This window comes from Pseudoliparis swirei, chromosome 19, assembly GCF_029220125.1.
Source record: "Pseudoliparis swirei isolate HS2019 ecotype Mariana Trench chromosome 19, NWPU_hadal_v1, whole genome shotgun sequence".
Lineage (NCBI taxonomy): Eukaryota > Metazoa > Chordata > Actinopteri > Perciformes > Liparidae > Pseudoliparis > Pseudoliparis swirei.
Window position 1 is genome coordinate 3,931,361 of NC_079406.1, and position 21,910 is coordinate 3,953,270.

General features: G+C 44.0%; 1 protein-coding gene across 1 annotated transcript in view; it reads right to left on the minus strand.

Annotated features, from left to right (window-relative positions):
• si:ch211-26b3.4 (connector enhancer of kinase suppressor of ras 2) overlaps nt 1–11,410 on the minus strand; it is a 55,632-nt gene extending 44,222 nt beyond the window's left edge. The window contains exons 1-5 of the mRNA XM_056440069.1: nt 11,390–11,410; nt 10,324–10,563; nt 4,592–4,794; nt 3,448–3,535; nt 2,262–2,303 (exon numbers count right to left, since the gene is read on the minus strand). Coding sequence (XP_056296044.1) covers nt 2,262–2,303; nt 3,448–3,535; nt 4,592–4,794; nt 10,324–10,563; nt 11,390–11,410 — 594 coding nt within the window. The remainder of the gene's footprint in view (nt 1–2,261; nt 2,304–3,447; nt 3,536–4,591; nt 4,795–10,323; nt 10,564–11,389) is intronic.
• Nucleotides 11,411–21,910: the final 10,500 nt, after the last annotated feature.

A 21,910-nucleotide genomic window follows, 5' to 3' on the forward strand; every position in this document is an offset into this window, starting at 1 on the left:
CAGTAAAACATAAATATCACCATGTGATGTAGCTTCAGCTGATTAGCATCTGTGGGCCCTTAACAGACCATAATACACATAAAACATGAAACAATAACAAACCGAACAGGATAAATACACACAATGCAAAGTTACAGCAAATTAAAATGAAGAAGAACATACTATTTAAAAGTATTAAAAACCATTAAAGGCAAATATACACACTGTCAAAAGTAAGTATTAAAAACCATTAAAAGTAATAATTACCAGTCATAATAATTGTGCTCGATGGGTTCAGGGCTGACCATCTTTTAACTGGTTTGTTAGACTATTTTAAAAAGTGCTGGTAGAGCTGCAGTTCTTCATCACGTCCAGCAGGGCGCATTTCATTCGAAATAATGGTCATTTGAATATTATTATTTCATTTCATGTGCATAGATGAGAATTTTAATCAGTGAATTGAAGTGAAGTACCATATTGTCTGAACATTTTATTTGTAAATTGATAAATAATGTTTTATTAGTTCGTTAGTTCGCTAGTTATTAGTCAGTTTGCAGTTATAGAGAGTTAGCTCGTTCTTTTTCTTTTCTACGTCATCTCAGAAGTGTGGTTAAATATCTCAAATACAGCATATATATGAGTTTAATAAACTCTTCAAAGACAACTCGCTTCCCAATCTTTATTCTCCTCCACAAAAGGCGGCGCTCATAACTAGTTTGCATCCTCTTTACTCATCTCCTCTCCACTAACTGTGAATGGTCTCCATGATGGAAATATCGAAATGATAAATAAATATAATCTCATATAATGTTATGTAATATGTAAATCATGAAGAGGACAGCAGTAAACAAGCTCCGCAAGAAAGTAATGTCTAAAGACAAAGACAAATGCCCCCCCCCCCCCCCCCTCTCTCTCTCTCTCTCTCTATTTCACACATAACAGACTTAATCATGAGAAGCACCCAGAGTGTGTGTGTGTGTGTGTGTGTGTGTGTTCATGTGCAGAGCTATTTCAACAAGCAAAAAGCTAAAGGGAAAGTCACTTTGACAAGAGGGGGGGGGGTGATGTCATCAGGGGGACGCCGCCATCTCAAATAGAGACTTGTGATTGGTTAATTAAAATCGATGACGCAATGGCATCTATGCTGTATGCTGATGGAACATCTGATGCGGGGTCTATTTCTTGGGAGTAAAATGGTCTCCCCCCCCCCCCCCCCCTAACGTGCCCCATGGTTTCCTCCAGCTGACCTTGAACGGCAGCAGGAAGTGTCCCGATGCGACTGTCAGCCCGGATCAGAGGCGAGCTGCTCACTCGGTTTCACACGTGGACACGGACAGTTCTCCCTCATGCACACACACACACACACACACACACACACACACGCACACATTCACACTCACGCACACAGGAGCTAAACTGGAGCTTTCAAAAGGCCTCAGGCCCGCTTGCGCTTTAACAAACAGTTGTGTGGCCCAAATTCCCAGGAAACACACACACAGACACACACATACAGATTTTCAATGTGCTTATGAACTTTATGACTATTACTGAGTGTCATCGGAAACCAAATCTGTAAAAGGAAGTGTCTCCCAGCAGAAGGATGACTTCATTAAAGGGATGGTTCCATGAACAAGATGTGGCACACGATGAGGTATTCACATATAATCGTCTCTTTTCTTTTGACTGTTCAAAACCTAAAGTGTAAAATCGCATCTTTATGTTTTTGTAAGAGGTTATGACTGTCTCAAGGCCCGCGGCAGTAACTTCCTGGAGTTTTACTCTTCTATCTTTTAGTTACTTAGACTACAAAAGTAGAGTCTATTTATGAGTACACAGAAATATCTACAACTTCTTACAGTTTTCATTAAAGAGTACAAGTCCTTAATAAAGGTGTGTGGAGTAAACTGACTTCATTACTGAGCTTCAGAGGTGTTGCTAGGCAGATTACATGCTGTTTTTCCTAATAGTCTTGTCTTCCTGTGGTGTTGAACTTCTCATCTCAGAGTTTATGGTCCAAAAACGCTGAAATGCTCCTCGTGGTTCAGTACAGGGAGATTCTGATTGGCTGGCTTAGAATATGTTGAACGTGATGCTTTACAAACTAATGTGGGATTAAAAGACTGTCCACTGTGTGCATGAGGGATGAGAGCAGCTGCCTCGATGTGACTCTTGTGAGCGTTTCACAGCCGTCATCGTTGAGGATGCAAATGTCACTCTTTCATCTTAGCGGTGATGAACACGGGCCTTTTTAAATTTGTTTACATTTTAAAGCGTAAACTTACCACATGGAGAATCTTATTCTCCGTCTCGTACACGGTGCAGTCCTGAGGGAAGGAAAAGAGGGAAGAAGAACACATGAGATGGAGAAAGCATCAAGGTGGAAGCTCAAATATCTTCCTCCTCCTCCTCCTCCTCCGGAAGGAGAGAAATCAGAAATGAGACACACGTGTCATCTGTTTCATATCTCACCTTCCACATTATGCACATTACTTTATATAATCTGGGACTGCCCACTTCTGGATCTGCTCCGTAGGATTTAGAAAACGACAATACTCGTACATGACAGATTGTTATTTAACCGTGTCGCTGATAGTTAATTTATTTCTGGGAAAGCGGCCCACCGACTCCACCACCGCGTGCCGGTTGGGTTTAATTCACCCGTTTGATGCGTTGGTGCGGGCGGCCCATTGAGGACCTACACGGTGGCCCCCTTTCTGCTGCCTCTCCTCTGGCCCTCGTGTGTGTGTGTGTGTGTGTGTGTGTGTGTGTGTGTGTGTGTGTGTGCTCTCTCGTACACGATAAGCTCTTACAGGGGAGGGCGTGGTGGCGTCTAGGAGAGCAGACATACTTTCCGTCCGATCAATGAGATTTCTGCAGCTATCAAGACCGTGTGTGTGTGTGTGTGTGTGTGAATGCACTCCGTTCTTTTTTTTTTTTTAAGTGCATTTGTGTGTGTAAATGTGGCAAGTTATTTTTTATTTATTTACGTTTTTCTTCTTTCGTTCTTTTCTTTATTTCTTTTGTAGAACCAGAAATGGTGCCTTCAAGAACCCAAGGTTATTTGTAACACATGTATAGGTTCTTTGAAGAACTATTTAAGTAGATGGTTCTTTAAATAACCCTGGTTTTAAATTATCTTTTATTTATTTAAGTTTTTCTTCTTGGTTTAGAAAAAAAAAATCTATTAAAAAAAAGTTTACTTATTTTTTGTATGTGGCGAATCCTCACGAGGGAGCGAGCCAGATTGGGGGGGGGGGGCAGAAGGTAGACAGGAAATGAAGGGAAATGAGCACTTTGACCACGGCTGTCACCGAGAGCGGCGCCGGTGGGACTCGTGGCCGTACGTTCCTCTCGTAGTCAAATCCAGACACTATTTTCAATTTCTATTCCATGACCTTTGACCTTTGACCTTTATCGTTTTCTGACAGGATGGAGAGTGTGACGTGTCCGTGAGTGTTGCGGAGGCACCTGTTGCACGATGGTGGTCAACTCCAGGCAGAGCTGCACGATGTTGTTCTTCAGCAGTGAATACTCCGTCACGCTGGCGAACGGAGACCTGAAGCAGAGAAGAAAGAAAAGCGAGAGAGCGTCATGACAACGAGGAGAGCTCTTGGAGAACATCGCATGAGTGTCCTGGTCCTGGGCACAGTCGACTTTCTGTTATTGTTTCCATCAAAGTGCAGCGTTTATTTCATCCACGGTAAATCAGCTCCCAGAAATCACACTTAGATTGATGTTTTTTTTCTCTTAAAAAAACTATGAGTTCCTTTCTGTCTTAAAAGACGTGGTTTTTGCCATATTGGTGATTTTATTTTGTTCTGTTCATTTATTTTTCAAACCGGCAGCAATAAAAAAAAATATATATATATTTATATTTATATATATATATATATATATATATATATTCTCTGCTTCTCTCAGAGCACAGGAGCAAATGATAAAGACAAACAACAATATTTGGTTTCATATCGCAGCCGAGAGGCTGAGCAACCGAAGCGCCAACAGCTTTACTGTAAGTGTTTTTTTGTTCAGTAAACATTCTTTGTGGAACCAGAAATGGTGCCTCAAAGAACCGACACAAGTTCTTTGAGGCACCATTTATAGGTTCTTTGAAGAACTTTTTAAGGAAATGGTTCTTTAAAGAACCCTGGTTTAAAATGTTCTCTGTGGAACTAGATATGATGCCTTAAAGAACCGTTTTTTTCAAGGTTATTTAAGGCATGTTTATAGGTTCTCTGAAGAACTATTTAAATAGATGGATCTTTAAAGAACTCTGGATTTAAACATTCTTTGTGGAAACAGAAAAGGTGCCTTCAAGAACCTACCAAGGTTCTCTAAGACATCTTTATAGGTTCTTTAAAGAACTATTTAAGGAAATGGTTCTTTAAAGAACCCTGGTTTGAAAGGTTCTTTGTGGAACCAGAAATGATAAGTCTGCGTAGCCTTCGAGGTAAAAGTCCCGCGTGTGCTATTTTTAATGCCACGTTAATTTACTAATTTCTAATAACAGGTGTTCTTGCTCGTGCATTGAGATTCCGATGTGTGTGATGGTCCTTTATAATAAAGTCCTCATTGACTTCACAGCATTGAGGTGTCAGGTTCTGGTCTCTACCTGTCGAGCCAGGCCAGCAGGTTCTTGGCCGCCCCGATCAGATCCACCACCGACGTGAGGAAGTCGTTGGGTAGCCTCCGCGACGCGCGCCCGTCGTAGTGGCCGCCCCGCCGCCGGCCCAGGATGAAGTTCTGGAGGTTCTTCGCCGAAGCGTTCAGCTTGTGGGACAGGGTCCGGAGGTTCTCCGTCTCCAGGCCGTAATTCTGAAGGACGAAACGGGTTTGTTTTCAGGAGCAGAATCACAACGACGTGTTCGCTGGACTCGGCACGCGATCGCCTCGGCCTGGAGACAGGAAGCTGTGAGAGGCCGGCGTTCACTTATTAACACTTCAAACAACCATTTGTGGTAGAACGTTCAAAAACATTGATCAGCTCATCTGACCCTCAGCGATCAAGAGATTTATGAAATATGAATTTCAGGTTGATGTAAATCTAATAATCTTAGGATCTAATAACCTTTCCACAAGTTTTATAGGTAAAGGGAGAAAAAAAGGCATTTTGTGCATTCAATATCTCTACATCTTCATTAGCATTTTCATGTAACAGTCACTCCAATACGAGAACAACACTCTGACCCTTTTAAATACACACACACTGAGCCACATTGCGCTCAGTGTCCCAAGGCAGCAACTCAGGTCCTGCATGACAGAGCCTGATTCCTGCTGACACACACACACACACACACACACACACACACACACACACACACACACACACATCCTTGTAAAGTCAGATGCACAGGCAGAGCTAGACGTATCTATTCCTCCTCTGCCTCCAGATCTATTCTACACAGTCACGACCACAGTGACTACAAAGGAGAGAGAGAGAGAGAGGGAAGAACTAAAGAGGCAGAGGACAAGCGAGCGAGAGGAGGAGGAGGAGGAGGAGGAGGAGGAGAGAGCACCCGGCTATGCAACTCACTGAAACTGGGTCATACATCCACTGCGTTGTGTATAATCTTGTGTTCTGCGAGGACGGAGAGATGTATACGTGAACTCGGAGCGCACATGTTTGCACAGCTGTAATTAGCTCGTCCTCGGATTCGATCTAAAGCTTAAAGCTGCGTCTCTCTCTCTCTCCGGGGGACGGAGAGCTGAGATGAAGAGGGGGGGGGGGGGGGTAATGCCCTGTTTCGACTGTCTGAATGTGTGCGGAGAAAGAGAGAGAAATCATTTGAGCACTGCAATTGTGTGCCTGCGTGTGTGCGTGTGTGTGTGTGTGTGTCAAATCAATAGAATAAGAGGGCGATGCCATTAGGCAACCCCCCCCCCCCCTCCATCCCCTTCCCTCCACCTTCAAGTTGATGCGGTTGCCACAGCAACCACGTGTGGAGTGGCCTCTCCTCCACGCTGATTATATTTCCATCGTTGTTGTTCTCAGAATCGAAACTCAAGCGTCGCACACATGAAACGTTTCGGTGAAAACGGGAGACGTGTCGGTATTAAATTGTTTATTTTCTCCAAAGTAAAGCATCGATCAGTCCCAATATCGCCTCTATTGATCAAGAGAATATTGGTTGTCATGGGTTGGCAGCACAACTGGATTGTAGATGTGTATTGCAGGTTTACCCCCCCAGAAAAGTGTGGCTACGATTTTCGGCTATTTGATTTTTTTTAAACAAACCTGTGGGTTTTTTTTTACCTGTCGTATCAAATGTGCTTTATTTATTTATTTTTCTTCTTTTTATTTTTTTTACTGGGACCGTTTCTGATTCAGAGATGCAAAAACAAAAAGACGTGAAAAAAAATATTACTGAACAAGACCAACAAACATTTAAAGCTACAGTTAGCCGCCAACCAGACAGGGCTCTGTTCACATGTCTGGGAGGGGTCAGTGACCTTTGGCCTTTGATGAATCAGTTCATCCTTCATCTGTGAGGACAGTATGTCTAACATCACTCATACATGAGCACGTTTACAGGTGTGAATCAAAAGAAGTGCACGACGGGGAGGCTACCTCACAGACGACGGGGCAAACCCAAAGGTGACGTACAGTATATGTGGGACCTGTCTAATTAGATCAAAGGAAGATTAGAAATATCAATTATGGCTAATAAATAAATATTTACTTTTCAACAATGTTCACGTAAACCAGCAGTGTTATGACATTTCTCTCCTCTAAAGAGTCTATGGGGTCTCTTCTACGGAGTCTCTTCTAGAGGGTCTCGTACTTTTCTTTTTTCTTTAAAAAAATTAACAAGTACAAACAAACAAACAAACGAGGCCTCTTTACGGGACTCTTTCGTCTCACGTTGAACAGATCAAATCAAATACAGAATAACTATTAAACTGCTTGAGCTGCAATTAACTTTATTAACAAGAGAAATATTTCACTATCGCTGCAGTTTTCTGTTAGAACTAATTTACTCTGAGCTGTATTTAAACAAAGTAAATAAAGTCCAAACATATTAAAGCTAAAAAACTATTTGTTTACTTATTTGCCTAGAAATGTAATTTATAGACTGGACTGCAGTAATCATTAATCATTAATTAACTGTGGCTTGCTGCAGCTGATATTGGATATTGAATAAAGAAAAGGTGTATTCGCGGCCCACGGGTATATTTTCATTTTGAGTTACATTTAAACTAAACAGCTGTTTCAATTTGCTTAGCTTTACACATTTTAATGTAACTTTACAATTACGTCTTTTTCTTTTGGAGTTGAGCCGTCAAATTCACTGCATCCCAAAACCCAGTTAGCGTCGATGCTGGGGGCAACGGGTCCATCGCATAGCCGCATAAAAGAAGAGACTTTTCCACTATTACAGCGAGACTGAAAGCTCAGTCAGCGCTTGAAAAAAACCGTGCATTAATCCAGGGCCACAGAGTCTGACCCTCTCTTTACAGAATATACACCAGAAAGTCATCTCGGTTGAGCCAGGGGAGCCGGGCGTAGCTTTCCTTATGATGGATGCTCTAGCTCGTGAAAGTAAATCGTCTTTTATTATCCAAATATATCCACAGCGTGTCCAGGTAGCGCTGCGTCCCTTTGTTACCTGCAGTGCAGCTAATGAGAGCACATAGGAGGTCAGGTGAGAATCGCTTTCCCTTGGCTACCTTTAAAGGATAATTGTGATTTATTACCAGTTCAGTTTTTGCATTTATTTCTATTGATTCTGAAAAAAACATTTCACAAAACAAAGTACTTTTGGGGATCTTGGAAAACACTGCAACTTTTGACACAGTGGCGTCAACAGAGACGTTGTAAACCCGGCAACAGTTTAGACGGATTATCTAATCCACAAGTGAGCATGGATAGAATCACGCTAACATTTTAAAAATCCGCTATACCAGTCAAAAGTTCAAAAGTTTGGAATCGCCTGTAACAAAAAATATATATATAAAGTCCTCTCAGACATCCGATTGTGTCCAATCGGATGTCTGAGAGGACTTCAGTATATTTGTTGTCGGAGTTACTTCATACAAAATGCTTTAAAAGAGAACCAAATGTCAACGAGTAACTCGGGGAGCCCGTTGCCTTAGCCAATAGCAACGTTAGCTAGAACCGCAACATGTAGGACCCAAGTTGGGATGAACCGGAAGTAACTTTTAAGGCCCCTCGCGGTTTAGGGATGCATCTTGTCTACCTGGCATCTGTGTGTGTCTGTGTGTAGGTGTGTGTGTGTTTGTTTGTGTGTGTGTGTGTCCAGTTTCAGGTAACGTGGTGACAGCTGCTCGTTCCCAGACTGGAACGTCTGGATGAGAAGGGATGCTGATTAGCACACACACACACACACACACACACACACATATATACACACACACAACCACACACGGATGCAGACGCACGGTATGGATTCAAACAGCCCAAACTAATCCAGCCATGTGTGCCTGGGAGATAAGGTGCATCCCGCGTACTCCTTCTGCATACTCTGTCTCTCCTCCTCCGTCCCTCTCACTCTCTTCCTTCGTCTCTTTCTCTCTCACCTAATTCCTCTCAATTCCCTAATCCTGAGCGGGCCCGCGGCACATAGTCAGCGGTGCACACAAAGCAGCCGGTGATGTCGGATCTTTTAGCCAATATCAATGACTGGAAATGAACAATGACATCATGTATACGTCAAGCTGTGAGAACGTCCTCAGCGTGACTGAACTTACCTCAGATTGGTCTTCAAGTCATTCTGGCTTAATTTAAAAAATTTAAACAGAATTGGTTGCTAAGCGACAGAAACATGCAAAGTGATTTACTCAAGAAGAGTTATTGAAGAGGGGTTTGGAAAAAACTCGTTAAAGCTAAAAAGCAGTCACAAAATAAATGACAAACAAAACCAACAATTTCTGTGTCACAGGAGAGTTTATATATGTATATATATATATAGTATATATCTACTGTATATATATATACAGTGTATATACATACATATATATATATTTATATATAGAGAGAGAGAGAGAGAGAGAGAGAGAGAGAGTATGTGTTCCACCACAGTAAATATACTATATATATATATATATATATATATATATATATATGTATATATTTAAAGAGCGAGAGACGTTGGTCTGGTGATTATTATTTTTTTCTAAAGTTAGATTGGATTTCGTAGTGAAGGTTTTAGGGGAGTCAAACTATCCGTTTTCTTTGCAAAATGTAGTGAAGTAAAAGTGAAAGTCAACAGAATTATAAATAGTAAGTAAAGTACAGATATCCCCAAAATAATTCTGACAGAATTATCTCACTAACGCTAATAGAAGCTATTTATCAATGCATGTAGTTCTGTTTTTGACCTGCGTGATAACCTTCTACTATACGTTTGGTTGCAGTTGTGTGTATATATATATATATATATATATATATATACAGGACTGTCTCAGAAAATTAGAATATTGTGATGAAGTTCTTTATTTTCTGTAATGCAATTAAAAAAACAAAAATGTCATGCATTCTGGATTCATTACAAATCAACTGAAATATTGCAAGCCTTTTATTCTTTTAATATTGCTGATTATGGCTTACAGCTTAAGAAAACTCAAATATCCTATCTCTAAATATTAGAATATCATGAAAAAGTATACTAGTAGGGTATTAAACAAATCACTTGAATTGTCTAATTAACTCGAAACACCTGCAAGGTTTCCTGAGCCTTGACAAACACTCAGCTGTTATAAATCTTTTTTTAACTTGGTCTGAGGAAATATTAAAATTTTATGAGATAGGATTTTAGAGTTTTCTTAAGCTGTAAGCCATAATCAGCAATATTAAAAGAATAAAAGGCTTGCAATATTTCAGTTGATTTGTAATGAATCCAGAATGCATGACATTTTTGTTTTTAATTGCATTACAGAAAATAAAGAACTTTATCACAATATTCTAATTTTCTGAGACAGTCCTGTATATATATATAAATATATATATATATATATAATTATTATTTTTTTCTAAAGTTAGATTGGATTTTCGTAGAGGTTTTAGGGAGTCAAACCATCCGTTTTCTTTGCAAATGAAATAAAAAGGAAGTCAAGTACAAGTTTAATAATAAGTAAAAGTAAATAGATATCCCAAAATAATTCTGACAGAATTATCTTATTATACGCTAATAGAAGCTATTTATCAATGCATGTAGTTCTTTTTTTGAACTAACCTTCTACTATACTACTATTGGTTGCAGTTGTATATATATATATATATATATATATATATATATATATATATATATATATATATACAGTATATCACACCCTTCAAGGTGATTGAGAGAGAACAGTGTCGGCAGGTGACCGTGTGTGACTGACCAGGGCACAGAGGAGGTCGACGGCCTCCAGGATGAGCTCCTGGTGTCCTATCCTGGTGACTCCCAGCTCCTCCAGCTCCTGGTGGGTGATGTGCAGCAGCTGCTCGCCGCCCATCTGCTCCCGCTCGAAGCTCTTCACGTACTGCTGGAGACAGTCATCCAGACCTGAGGAGAGAGACGGGGACGCCGGGTTAAACGCCGCTGACGTACGGCACCGTGCGGGGTAAACCTCATGGAAAACCTGGAAAAGTCATGGAATCCTAAAATGGTTATTTCCAGGCCTGGAAAAGTGAAAGAATTTTGAGAAAAGTCATGGAAATATGTTATATTCACATGTTTGTTGACGTGGTATATATATATAGATATATATATATATATCTATATATTTATACTGTATTGGAATTATCATTGTTAGTTTAAATATAAAATGTTCTCACTATTTCATGTATGCACGGATATTTCACAAAATCTTTGGTCATGGAAATTTGGTTTAAAGTCCTGGAAAAGTCATGGAATTCCACGGGTCAACATGTGTTTGAACCCTGCTATACATCATCATCATCATCATCATCGTATCTGTAGATATGGGCCTGCATCCTATTCAAACTGGGCTAATGAGAGCTTTAGAGATGTTTTGGTAGCTACCAGAGACAAAAATAATAGATATAAGAAAGAAGGAAATATTGATTACAGACTTGAAAACAAATTTGAGTTCCCGTCTGTCACGTTGCACTAAATCCTGGTCCACATACTGCCGCTGCAACACAGGATTAAGGCACACACACATGTACACACACACACACACAAACACACGAAGTCTGCCAAATAAAAACTAAAAGCTAAATGCCAGCCCTAAAGCCGGGGATTTCACCGATGCTTTATTGGCAACGTGCTCCCGTCTATAAAGCACATATCTGTTGGTTCGGCTTTCCCGGTTTCGGTGAATGTTTGCACGCGTCGCTGTAACGGGATGTTCGACACGCACAACGAATTAAAAGCCTCCGCACGCACAAATACTGACTTTTAATGCGTTTCGGAGCGATTACGGGCGTGTTCAAAATATATACCCGCAGAGACGTGACCGACATATCGACGTGCGACTTACCGTCGGCAGCCTGCCCTGCAGAGAGAGCCAATCAGAGAGAGCCAATCAGAGAGAGCCAATCAGAAAGAGCCAATCAGAAAGAGCCAATTAGAGAGAGACAATTAGAGAGAGACAATTAGAGAGAGACAACCAGAGAGAGACAATCAGAGAGAGACAATCAGAAAGAGCCAATTAGAGAGAGACAATTAGAGAGAGACAATCAGAGAGAGACAATCAGAGAGAGCCAATCAGAAAGAGCCAATTAGAGAGAGCCAATTAGAGAGAGCCAATTAGAGAGAGACAATCAGAGAGAGCCAATCAGAGAGAGACAATCAGAAAGAGCCAATTAGAGAGAGCCAATTAGAGAGAGCCAATTAGAGAGAGACAATCAGAGAGAGACAATTAGCCGCACGGAGACGCGGTGGGTCCGGGGATCCTATTGATCAGTGTGAGCCTTCTGGCTTTGAACCAAACTAAGTCAGCAGGAAAAAAAGGCCTGGTGAACACACACACACACACATACACACACACACATGGATGTGGAACCTCTGGGGCCCACAAACGCCGCACAATTTTCAAACGCAATCACACCCACAAATACAATTACGATGGATGCTGTTACTCTGTGTGTGTGTGTGTGTGTGTGTGTGTGTGTTGTTAAAGCCGAGAGGAGTTGTGAGGAAAACACGGACGCCCACGGGAGACAGACAGTGTGGTAGCACGTCAACACAGTCGACACACACACACACACACACCCAGAGCATGAGCAGGAGGCATCTCGCCCTCGGGACGCGACAGACGAAATGTAAGCCCGCCGTTGCTTCGAGTGACACGGACAAACAATCTGGTTACGCGCGGCGCGGAGGAGCAACTGTGACTGTTCGCACGTCTTTAAGAGGCGCCGCGCGGCGTCGGAGAGCCACCAGTAGAAATGTTTTAATGGAATACATCCCCCCCCCGACGGACCCGAGCCCTCCTACGGGATACGACCGAGGCATCTGAAGGTGTGACCTCTGACCCCTCGCTGTCTGCGACACTCGAGAGGAGAGACACTCACGAAAAAAAGAACGGAGGTGGCTATTTCTCAAAACGAGAATCTTGATGACGTCCACCCTGAACAGAGGCGAGGCTCCCGGAAACCAGAACCAGGGCCCACGTCTCACTTCCTCTTCCCCATCGGAGCCATTTTTACTATCAGTCACACCTTGTGGAAACATGATGTCATCGCACAGGTGCAATATCTGACCATTATTTAAATGATGCCATTGTAATATTTTCAGTGCACGTTTGAGAATGAGCTGTGGCACACATGCACACTGACTCCAGTCCTCTTCCTGGTGTCTAGTCATTAATAGTTGCTTCTTCTTTTCTTTTTTTGTATTCCCTCTCTCCACCTACAGTAAGAATGAATTATATAAAGAGGTGATGAATAAAGAATCAAAGAAGTGCAGGCAGAGTACCTCCGTTACCTCTGGGAAAGCCCCCCTGCTAAAGCTATGTCCTACTTCTGCAACACACACACACACACACACACACACACTGACACACACACACACACACACACACAAGATGAATGGGATGCCGAGTTGACGGCGGTGCATCTTATGCTGGGATGTGTTGTTTTCAAACGAATCTCAGCGCGTGCACGAGCAACAGACACCAACGTGCATGTGCATGCGCGTTGTGACACACAGCTGCCAGCCAATCAGAAGAGTCAGAATGCTTCCCCTGGAGACCAAGCAGCTGATCTGAGTTCATCTGCCGAGTTCATATGCCAGCTGGAAATAGCACATGCTGCTCACACACACACACGCACACACACACACACAAACTAACAGTTAATGATATTTAAAGAAATGGTGGAGATGTGATTAATCAAAATCTGCACCAAAACAACAGATGCCTCTCAAGTGCCTTCTCACATTTAACGGTTCACAGTAGCTGCAGGAAACATAAAAGTGTTGTAGTAGGAGTCCCTGCTGCCTGCGTGCAGCCGAATACAAACAAAAAAGTAATTTTGCATGAGTAATGTCGGACGTGTCTCTCTGTGTAATCAAGTCGTAAGCTGCTGATAGTTTCCCCCGGGAGCGATATGACTTCAGAATGAGATATTTCATCACATGCTTCGCCCACAGAGTCTCACACCGAGGCCACACTAATGCCTTTCCTGTAAATGATGCCTTTAAATAATGACTTTCCTGTAAATAATCCTGTCAATAATGCGGTAAATAATGCCTTTAATGCCTTTTCTGTAAATATTCCTTTAAATCACACCTTTCATGTCAGTAATCCTGCAAATAATCCTGCAAATAATCCTGCAAATAATTATGTAAATAATCCGGCAGTAAATAATCCTGCAAATAACACATTTTCTGTAAATAATCCTTTAAATAATTCTATAAATAATCTTGTAAATAATCCTATAAATAATCCTAAAAATAATCTTGTCAATAATCCTGTAAATAATTCTGTAAATAATCCTGTAAATAATCCTGGAAATAATCATGTCAATAATACCTTTAAATAATCCTATAAATAATTCTGTAAATAATCCTGTAAATAATCCTGTAAATAGTGCCTTTCCTCCTGTAAATAATCCTCTAAATAATTCCCGAAATAATCCAATTAATAATCCTTTAAATAATCCTGTAAATAATCCTGTGAATAATCCTGTAAATAATCCTATGAATAATGCCTTTAAATAGTCCTGTAAATAATCCTGTGAATAATCCTGGAAATAATCCTGTGAATAATGCCTTTAAATAATCCTGTAAATAATCCTGTAAATAATGCCTTTAAATAGTCCTGTAAATAATCCTGTAAATAATGCCTTTCAGGCTGTGATTCACAAACTAAATACTGAGCAGTATTTGCTGAGTCGGGGCATCGGCTGCATATCTCCCTCATCCGTCACCGTGAACGTCCCCACACACATCTATGGGCTGTCAACAGTCTGCCTCTCTCCTCGCCGTCTGGTGGAGATAATATGATTCCTGCATGCAGCAGGTACTCACAACACTCTGCTGCGACACAAGGCTTTATGGGAGTATTTATAATAGCCGGCTCTATTTAAAGTCTGGAGCTTTGTACTCTCTCTCGTGCTGCATGCTTTGTACTGAGTCTGATGCCACTGGTGCATTGTGGGATGTTTGCTGACTCTCAGCCAGATGTGATCAAACCAGCAAAGTGCCCATTAATAATGTTCAGGGGCTTTGCGCTCCAACCATTTCACCATCTACATTGTTCTTTGTGCTAATAATTAACATTACGCAATAGCCATGTGGTAGAACACGTGTTGTCTGTAATAGATTACATTTTAGGGTTCAAGATTTCACGATGAGGTATAAAACAATCTGTCTCTCAGCAGACCGGAGTGCAGAGGCATGTTTGACAGCTTCATACACATTTCATGTTCATCGGATCTCTGAAATCTTTCCCCTCTTTCCTGAGCAGTAAATAAACCCCTCCTCTTTCGGAAGACACGAGGGGTTGCCAGGCAACCGGAGCGAGAGAGAGAGAGAGAGAGAGAGAGAGAGAGAGAGAGAGAGAGAGAGAGAGAGAGAGAGAGAGAGAGAGAGAGAGAGAGAGGGGGGGGGGGGGGGGCCCTCCGAGCAGAAGTGAGGGATCAGCATGTTGCTGCCCCTCAGGTCCCTGCACTGATGCTAGGCTAAGGAGCACATACACACACACACACACCCACACACACACACACACACACACACACACACACACACACACACACACACACACACATACTGTAGCCTAAATATGTGGTCCACAATAGAAAATAATTCATTTACAGCTGAATATGGCTCAAAAAGTAAAAAATTCTTGGAGGGGGGGGGGGCTGGGTTGGGCCTGCTGTGCTAAAAGCGACGGCAGGCATGTATGACTCCTGTCCTGTCACCTTGCCCCCCCCCCCCCCCTGCACTATACTCAGCTGGAGTAAGTGCTCCAGCGAGTGGGAAGCAAAAGGCACAACGCCCACTAAAAATATTCCGACTGTGAAATATTCATCACGTCAAGACAGAATATTCTTAACATCGTGGCATTTTCGCTCGTCGGGTTCGCTCGGGGGGGCCCGCGGGCCTCCTTCTCCCTCGCCGGCATTCAGGGGAGGGTGTCAAGAGCCAATCTGAAGGGAAACACGAGGAGGAGGAGGAGGAGGAGGAGGAGGAGGAGGAGGAGGAGGACGACGGGAAAACGGGGTCAACCCGGGAAGCTGCGAGGAGCTCAGAGGCGGAGCTCCGCTCCGAGGACCGGAGTCGACCTCCGAGAATCTGAAGCCGACTCGGGCAGAAGTGATGCGTCTGCGTGCACTTTCAAGCAAGGAAGCAAGGAAGCTAGGAGGCAAGGAAGCACACTCGGAGGTCACACGTTGACATTAAAGCTGCTCTGATACATTTATTTGATTTATTATCTAGAAGGGATACCAAAAAAAGGGTAAAAATAGATGGCCGCCCGTATCCACAGACGAATATCACCTGATGGTAATTCACCTACATACATTAGTTTGTACAGTGAATACCTGCCCAGCACCAAACAGCAGAGAGACAACGTTATCTCCATATTAGCATTCGCCAAATATGTTTCCCCATCGGTTAGAGAGGAAAAACAGAGCAAAAAATCTCGTTTATGTGACTCAACCGAAAGGCTTTAATGTTGCTGCCGGATATAAATAAACATCTGTGTGCTTTAACTTTATAAAGCCGGTCATCTGACACATCCATGCATTATATGCACTATCACCACTTTCTTTCTGCACTAATATCCCCCAATTCACTGTCACTGTTGTTGTTTTTATATTGTACATATGTTGCTATTCTGCTGTCTTTAATGTCTTTTTTGTAAATATTGATCCTACTATTTATAAATTACATGTATGTACGACGTGTAACCGGAGTCAAATGACATGTATGTTCACACCAACATAACAAAGCTTCTGATTCTGATGTGTGTTCATATTTCCATTTGGCTGCCAGCGGTGTGATTGGTCACTGTGTTACAGGCGAGCTGATCATCATGGTTGTTGTTGTTGTTGTTTGTATTATGGTTCCTGTGTACTGAACTCGTTACTGGCCATAACATGTCATATATGTTATGTGGCCTCTGAGAGAGTGAAGCGTTTGTCAGAATGCTATAGCACTCTCTTTAAATGTCATTAAAGTTGATCCTCCATGACGTCATGAGTCTGAAGCCTCGCGTTAGAACCAGCTGCTCTCCAACAGACACACCAGCTTTCAGGATGTTGACGGCTAAGCTGAAATAAACTGTTCACTTCCTGGGCAACTATGACAGGATGACGGCTTGAAATCGGGCTTAATCTTTTAAGTCATGGGTTTGACAACGTGCGCATGGCTTGTAAACCAAGTAAGTTGTCACGTCAAAGATATCCACAACGACCCTAAACTGCGTGCGCACCCTGCGATCTGCATGTCGGGTCCGAGGATGGGAAACTTTGCACCAAGTTAATATATGTGCTCGTAAAACTGCAGCCCGCCGGAACAACAGGTGCAAAACCAGTAAAACACGTACACACACACACACACACACACACACACACACACACAAGCGCGCGCACACACAGGCCCCTCTGTCCGAGCGCCCGGATAGAGCCAGTGCTTTGATATGATGCCCACTGCATCCTCCCATTCTCCGCACCGCTTTGCCACCGCCTCTCTCCCCTCTTTTTCTCATGCCCCTCCGCAACCGCCCCCCCCCACACACACACACACACATCTTCGCAGCCTCTCTTTCCTTTTGCTTTGCGCCTCCCCATTTCTGAATGCGTGTCCCTCTCTCTCTCTCTGCTCAAGGCCATAAAACAGTAGACGAAGCGTGTGAGTGTGTGTGTGAGTGTGTGCGTGAGTGTGTGCGTGTGTGTGTGTGCGTGCATGTGTGTGTGTAGTGCGGCATGTTTATCCGCCTCGCTATATGCGTCTAAATGTGGATTCAACGCACCTGGATATGGATATTGGGCATCTGTGTATGACTGTGCTGTGACTCCGACACGATCAGATCGGGTTTCCATGACTACCGATGCCCCACTTAAAGCCGCCGCTCCAGAGCCCATGCATGTGCGTGTACCGTGTACACACACACACACACATGCGTTTTTGCCCGTATTCCAGTGAGCATGTTCATTCCTCTGAGCGCCTGTTTTACGCGTGCATCCATGCCTTTCTTTTTGGGTGACTGGGGGAGTTTCCTCTATATTGGTGCGCGTGTGTGTGTGCGTGCGTGCGTGTGTCCTCATAATAAGGCACGCTCTTTAATCTTTAATGCAACTGAAAGTACAACAAGCACACAGTCGGAGCCATGCAGGGGAAGCGTGTTATCCAACACAGACCTCCTCACCGCGCCAGCGGGAGACGACATCACACAGTATGCGTATGGTAGTAAACATGACCCCCCCCCTCAATTTGAACATTCAAAGGGCCAAATAATATCCAGAGGATTTTCTCTAACAGAGGAGAGCACATCACCCCCCCCCCCCTGTTCCCACGCATCCCCCTCTAAATGTGTTTCACTGAAATGTTACACTTTTATTTTTAGACGAGTATATATAAATATATATATTGGGTTCCAATACATCAGCACGCAAAGAGGAAACAGGGGGATTACTGCATGGGAGAAGTGAGCTGCCGTGTGTTCCTCTTCCCGGTCCCTGCATCATGTCTCAGCGGGCTGGCGAACCGCGCAACGCACGGGCTGATCGGATGATGCGCGCGCAGCACCGAGAGAGCACCGTTCTTATTTATTTGTGTATATTCATTATGTCTTTCATTGTCGCCAATAACAAGTTAAAAACACAGCTCCTGTCGAGTCTTTCCTTGCGTCTGCACACACAGATACGCCCCCTCCCTCCCTCCTCGTCGTGCACGCGCGCGCACACACACACACACACACACACACACAGCAATAGAGGAAACTCCTCAGGTGTGGGTGTTAAAAACAAAACAAACAGCGGATGACTCATCTCTCTGTCCCCAGTGCTGTGCACGCTGCTCGGCCCGGTGGCCATAGCTGGGCGTCAGGTTCTTCTCCTCACATCCTTTCATATGACAGGAGAGATGAGGTCACGCAGGAGCATGCTGTCCACAGACCTGGATAGAGCGTGGGTGGGGGTGTGTGGGGGGACCTTTTCCTCTTTGCAGGGGAAGAGTCTTAAAAAGTGTCCATCTGATGACATCATCATCACACAACTTGATCATTGCTTTACAATGTAAACTGTTTAGGTCAACCAACATGCACATAGTTTATTGTGATGAGGGAAAGCCGGATGCAGTCACCAACCACAAGCATATTTAAGCACGGCCTGTGCTTAATGTTTATGTGTTTTACTTAACTTGAGTATTTTTTATGTCTTCACTTATTGTCTTCATTGCATTTTTACTCCATTACATTTTTACCTAAACATTTGTCTAACACTGATTGTTACTTTGTAGACTAATATCGAACAAAATATGTAATTATCTTGTCAAATATGATACATTTTAAGAGATTAAATGATCCTCATTAATATCATACCAATAAATAACTATGAATATTGGTTTTGATACTCTTTTCCAGATGTGCATTTCCTGTCAATATCCTGTCAAAGAGATTCTTCTGAAATATGTTTACGGCCTGATAATGAAATGTTGGTGATCGAATCAACTCATCTGCAATGTTTTAAATTGAACAGAAAGATTTCCATCGGATAACTTTAACTTCAATAAATCACGTCTGGCCCTCAGGCTAGTGAGCTTGTGAAAAGAGAGGACACAAAATACAGGCTCTAATCTCCCGTGTGGGACCTTTCCTGCATCTCATGGTGGCTAGTGGAGCCAATACCCCCCCCCCCCCACACACACACACACACACACACACACTATGCCCCCCCCCCCCCCCCCCAAACAAGAATACAATAAAATAGTACTGAAAAAGGATCAGCATGTGTATCGTGCATGAGAAACCGAGAACCATGATGTCCCATGAAGAAGAAGAAGTGTAAGGTTCTGTTCTGTGTCTTCTGTCTTCTGTGTCTCCTCTGTCTCCTTGATTGTGTCATTCCCTGCACCTGCCCTCTGCCTCTCGTCTCGTTAATGTCTCATGTCATACATCTGTTTCCATGTCGTACACTTGTTTTCCCCCCTATATATTGTGCCACTCTTTCCCTTGTCTGTTGCTGGATTGTTGTCTTTTTTCTGTCGTCCTGTGTTTACCTGATCCTGCCTGTTTCGTGCCTGCCTGCCCTGAACCCTGATTCTCTGCCTGCCCCTTTTTGGACTTTGTTGTTTTTTGAGTGGTAACGTTTGCCTCATTAAAGAGCGCCTTTTTGATAATCTACACTGACTCCTCGATTTCTCTGCACATGAGCTCCTGCACCTCGCTACCTGTGACGTCGGCGTGACAAGAAGAAGAAGAAAAAAGACAATGTGAAGCTCCTGTCCTTCCGCCATTTACATGACACTTCATCCAGAAGGAAATAAGACCTGACTGAGCAAAGACACTGAGGATACAAAAAAAAGAAAGGAGGAACAGGGACGAGATGTTGGAGATCTGTCGTTGGCTGTCGGCTGTGGCAGGATGAAACAATGTGGTGCAAGTAGCCTATATGGGCAATTATTCGGGCCAACTAAATCCGAATTGTATCTCCACTCACACGTCCACTCTCCTAATTGGACGTCACGCAGGCGCAAAGCGTGCAGGAGCGCCAGGGTTATTGAAGCCTGCACGCTCCTCCACACCGAGGACGTGCGATCAGTGAAAGCAGGAGCCATCTCGTAATCGCTCGACGTATCGCATCCACACTGTGTGTGTGTGTGTGTGTGTGTGTGTGTGTGTGTGGAATACAATCAGCATTCAGAAGTGATGAAGTCATTCAGAAGTGAAGGGAGTGCGGACACCTTCCCTCCCCGAGTCCATCGAACAGGCCGGCCGCCACAGCCTCTGTCACAGAGTGCACACACACACACACACATAGACACACACGAGCACACACACGCGCACGATCCTACATGCACACATGATTAGTGATTACTCATTCATACTGTCTGTTTGAAGGGACGTGCATGTGCAAAAGCGAGCGATTGGGGAGCGCGTGAGATCGGCGCGCGCGCGGTTGCCTTATAAGGTCTATAGGAGGCATTGCGCTGTCCACGGTGCTGAATCCGACTGTAATAGGTGTGTGTGTGTGTGGGGGGGGGGGGGCGCATGCAGCTGACTACATTAATCCAACACACACACACCGCGGGAGTGGGGACATGGGCTTGGAGCATGTAGCGGTGTGTGGTGGGGCAGATGACATACGTCCCACATTCCTTGATGGGAGCTTTGCTGCTGATGATGCTGCTGCTAATGATGAAGATGATGATGAAGACGGTGGTGGTGGTGGTGATGGAGTCAGCAGCAGCAGCAGCAGCTTGGCTGGCACTCTCAAAAGCAAGCGAGATGACAGAATGCTGAGGCTCCACTCCCCGCTTCTTCCTTTTTTTTTTTTAGGGGGGTGGGGGGCGGACATCCATTTCACTGCACCGACTCAACACCACCCCCCCCTCCTCCCCCACCACCACCACACACTCATCTTTAGTGACTTTAATCAGCCTTAAACTGCTCGGTTCCAAACAGGCTATAGAAGCGCGCACGTCAGCCCGCGGGTTTGGGATGAGAGGGACACACACACACACACACACACACATGCACACAGTGTGGCCCTCCGCTGCTCACCCACCACCACCATCGTCCTCGTTCTACCCACAAGCAGCACGAACGTCACCCAGCCTGCATATGCAAAAAGAAGAAGAAGAAGAAGAAGGGATCCACATTTACCTTTCATCCAGTCCAGCACTTGCTTTGGCGTCCATTTACTTATAGGTTCCATAACCAAGGCCATGGTGTCACGGAGTCTCCGAGGGGAACGGCTCAGCGCTCAATGCGGGCGACATGCAACGAACTTGCCGGGAGTCACATCTGGGATGACACGGTGGGCGAATCTGAGGGAGGGCGAGAGGTTTGTCAGTTTTATTCTCCCCATCGGAGGAGCATGGCCGCCTGCAGAAACGGTGAACGGGATGCGGTGGTGCAATCCACGCGCACACACACGGAGACACGCACACGCGCTCTCACTCTCCTTCACCCCCCCTCCCTCCTTCTCGTTCCCTCTCTCTCTCTCTCTCGCTCGCTCGCTCGTGCCTTCCCGCCAGCAGCCCCGCGCGCTGTGAGAAGTGGACTCTGTGGGCGCGAGGGGATGGAGCGAGCCCTCCCCTTCTCCTCCCGCCCGCCGCGCTGCAGCATCACAAGGGCCACCACTCATAACACGGACCAGGGAATGGTGCAACGCACACCATATAGGGAGGATCTCTCTCTACCCCCCCCCCCCCCCCCCCACATACACACACACACACCTTACACATGCATAGAGAGAGAGAGAGGGATGTACAAAAATAACTTCTAAAAATAAGTAGTAGAAATGCACAGTAATGTATTTTGAGTACCACACATAAGTACATGAAATATTACA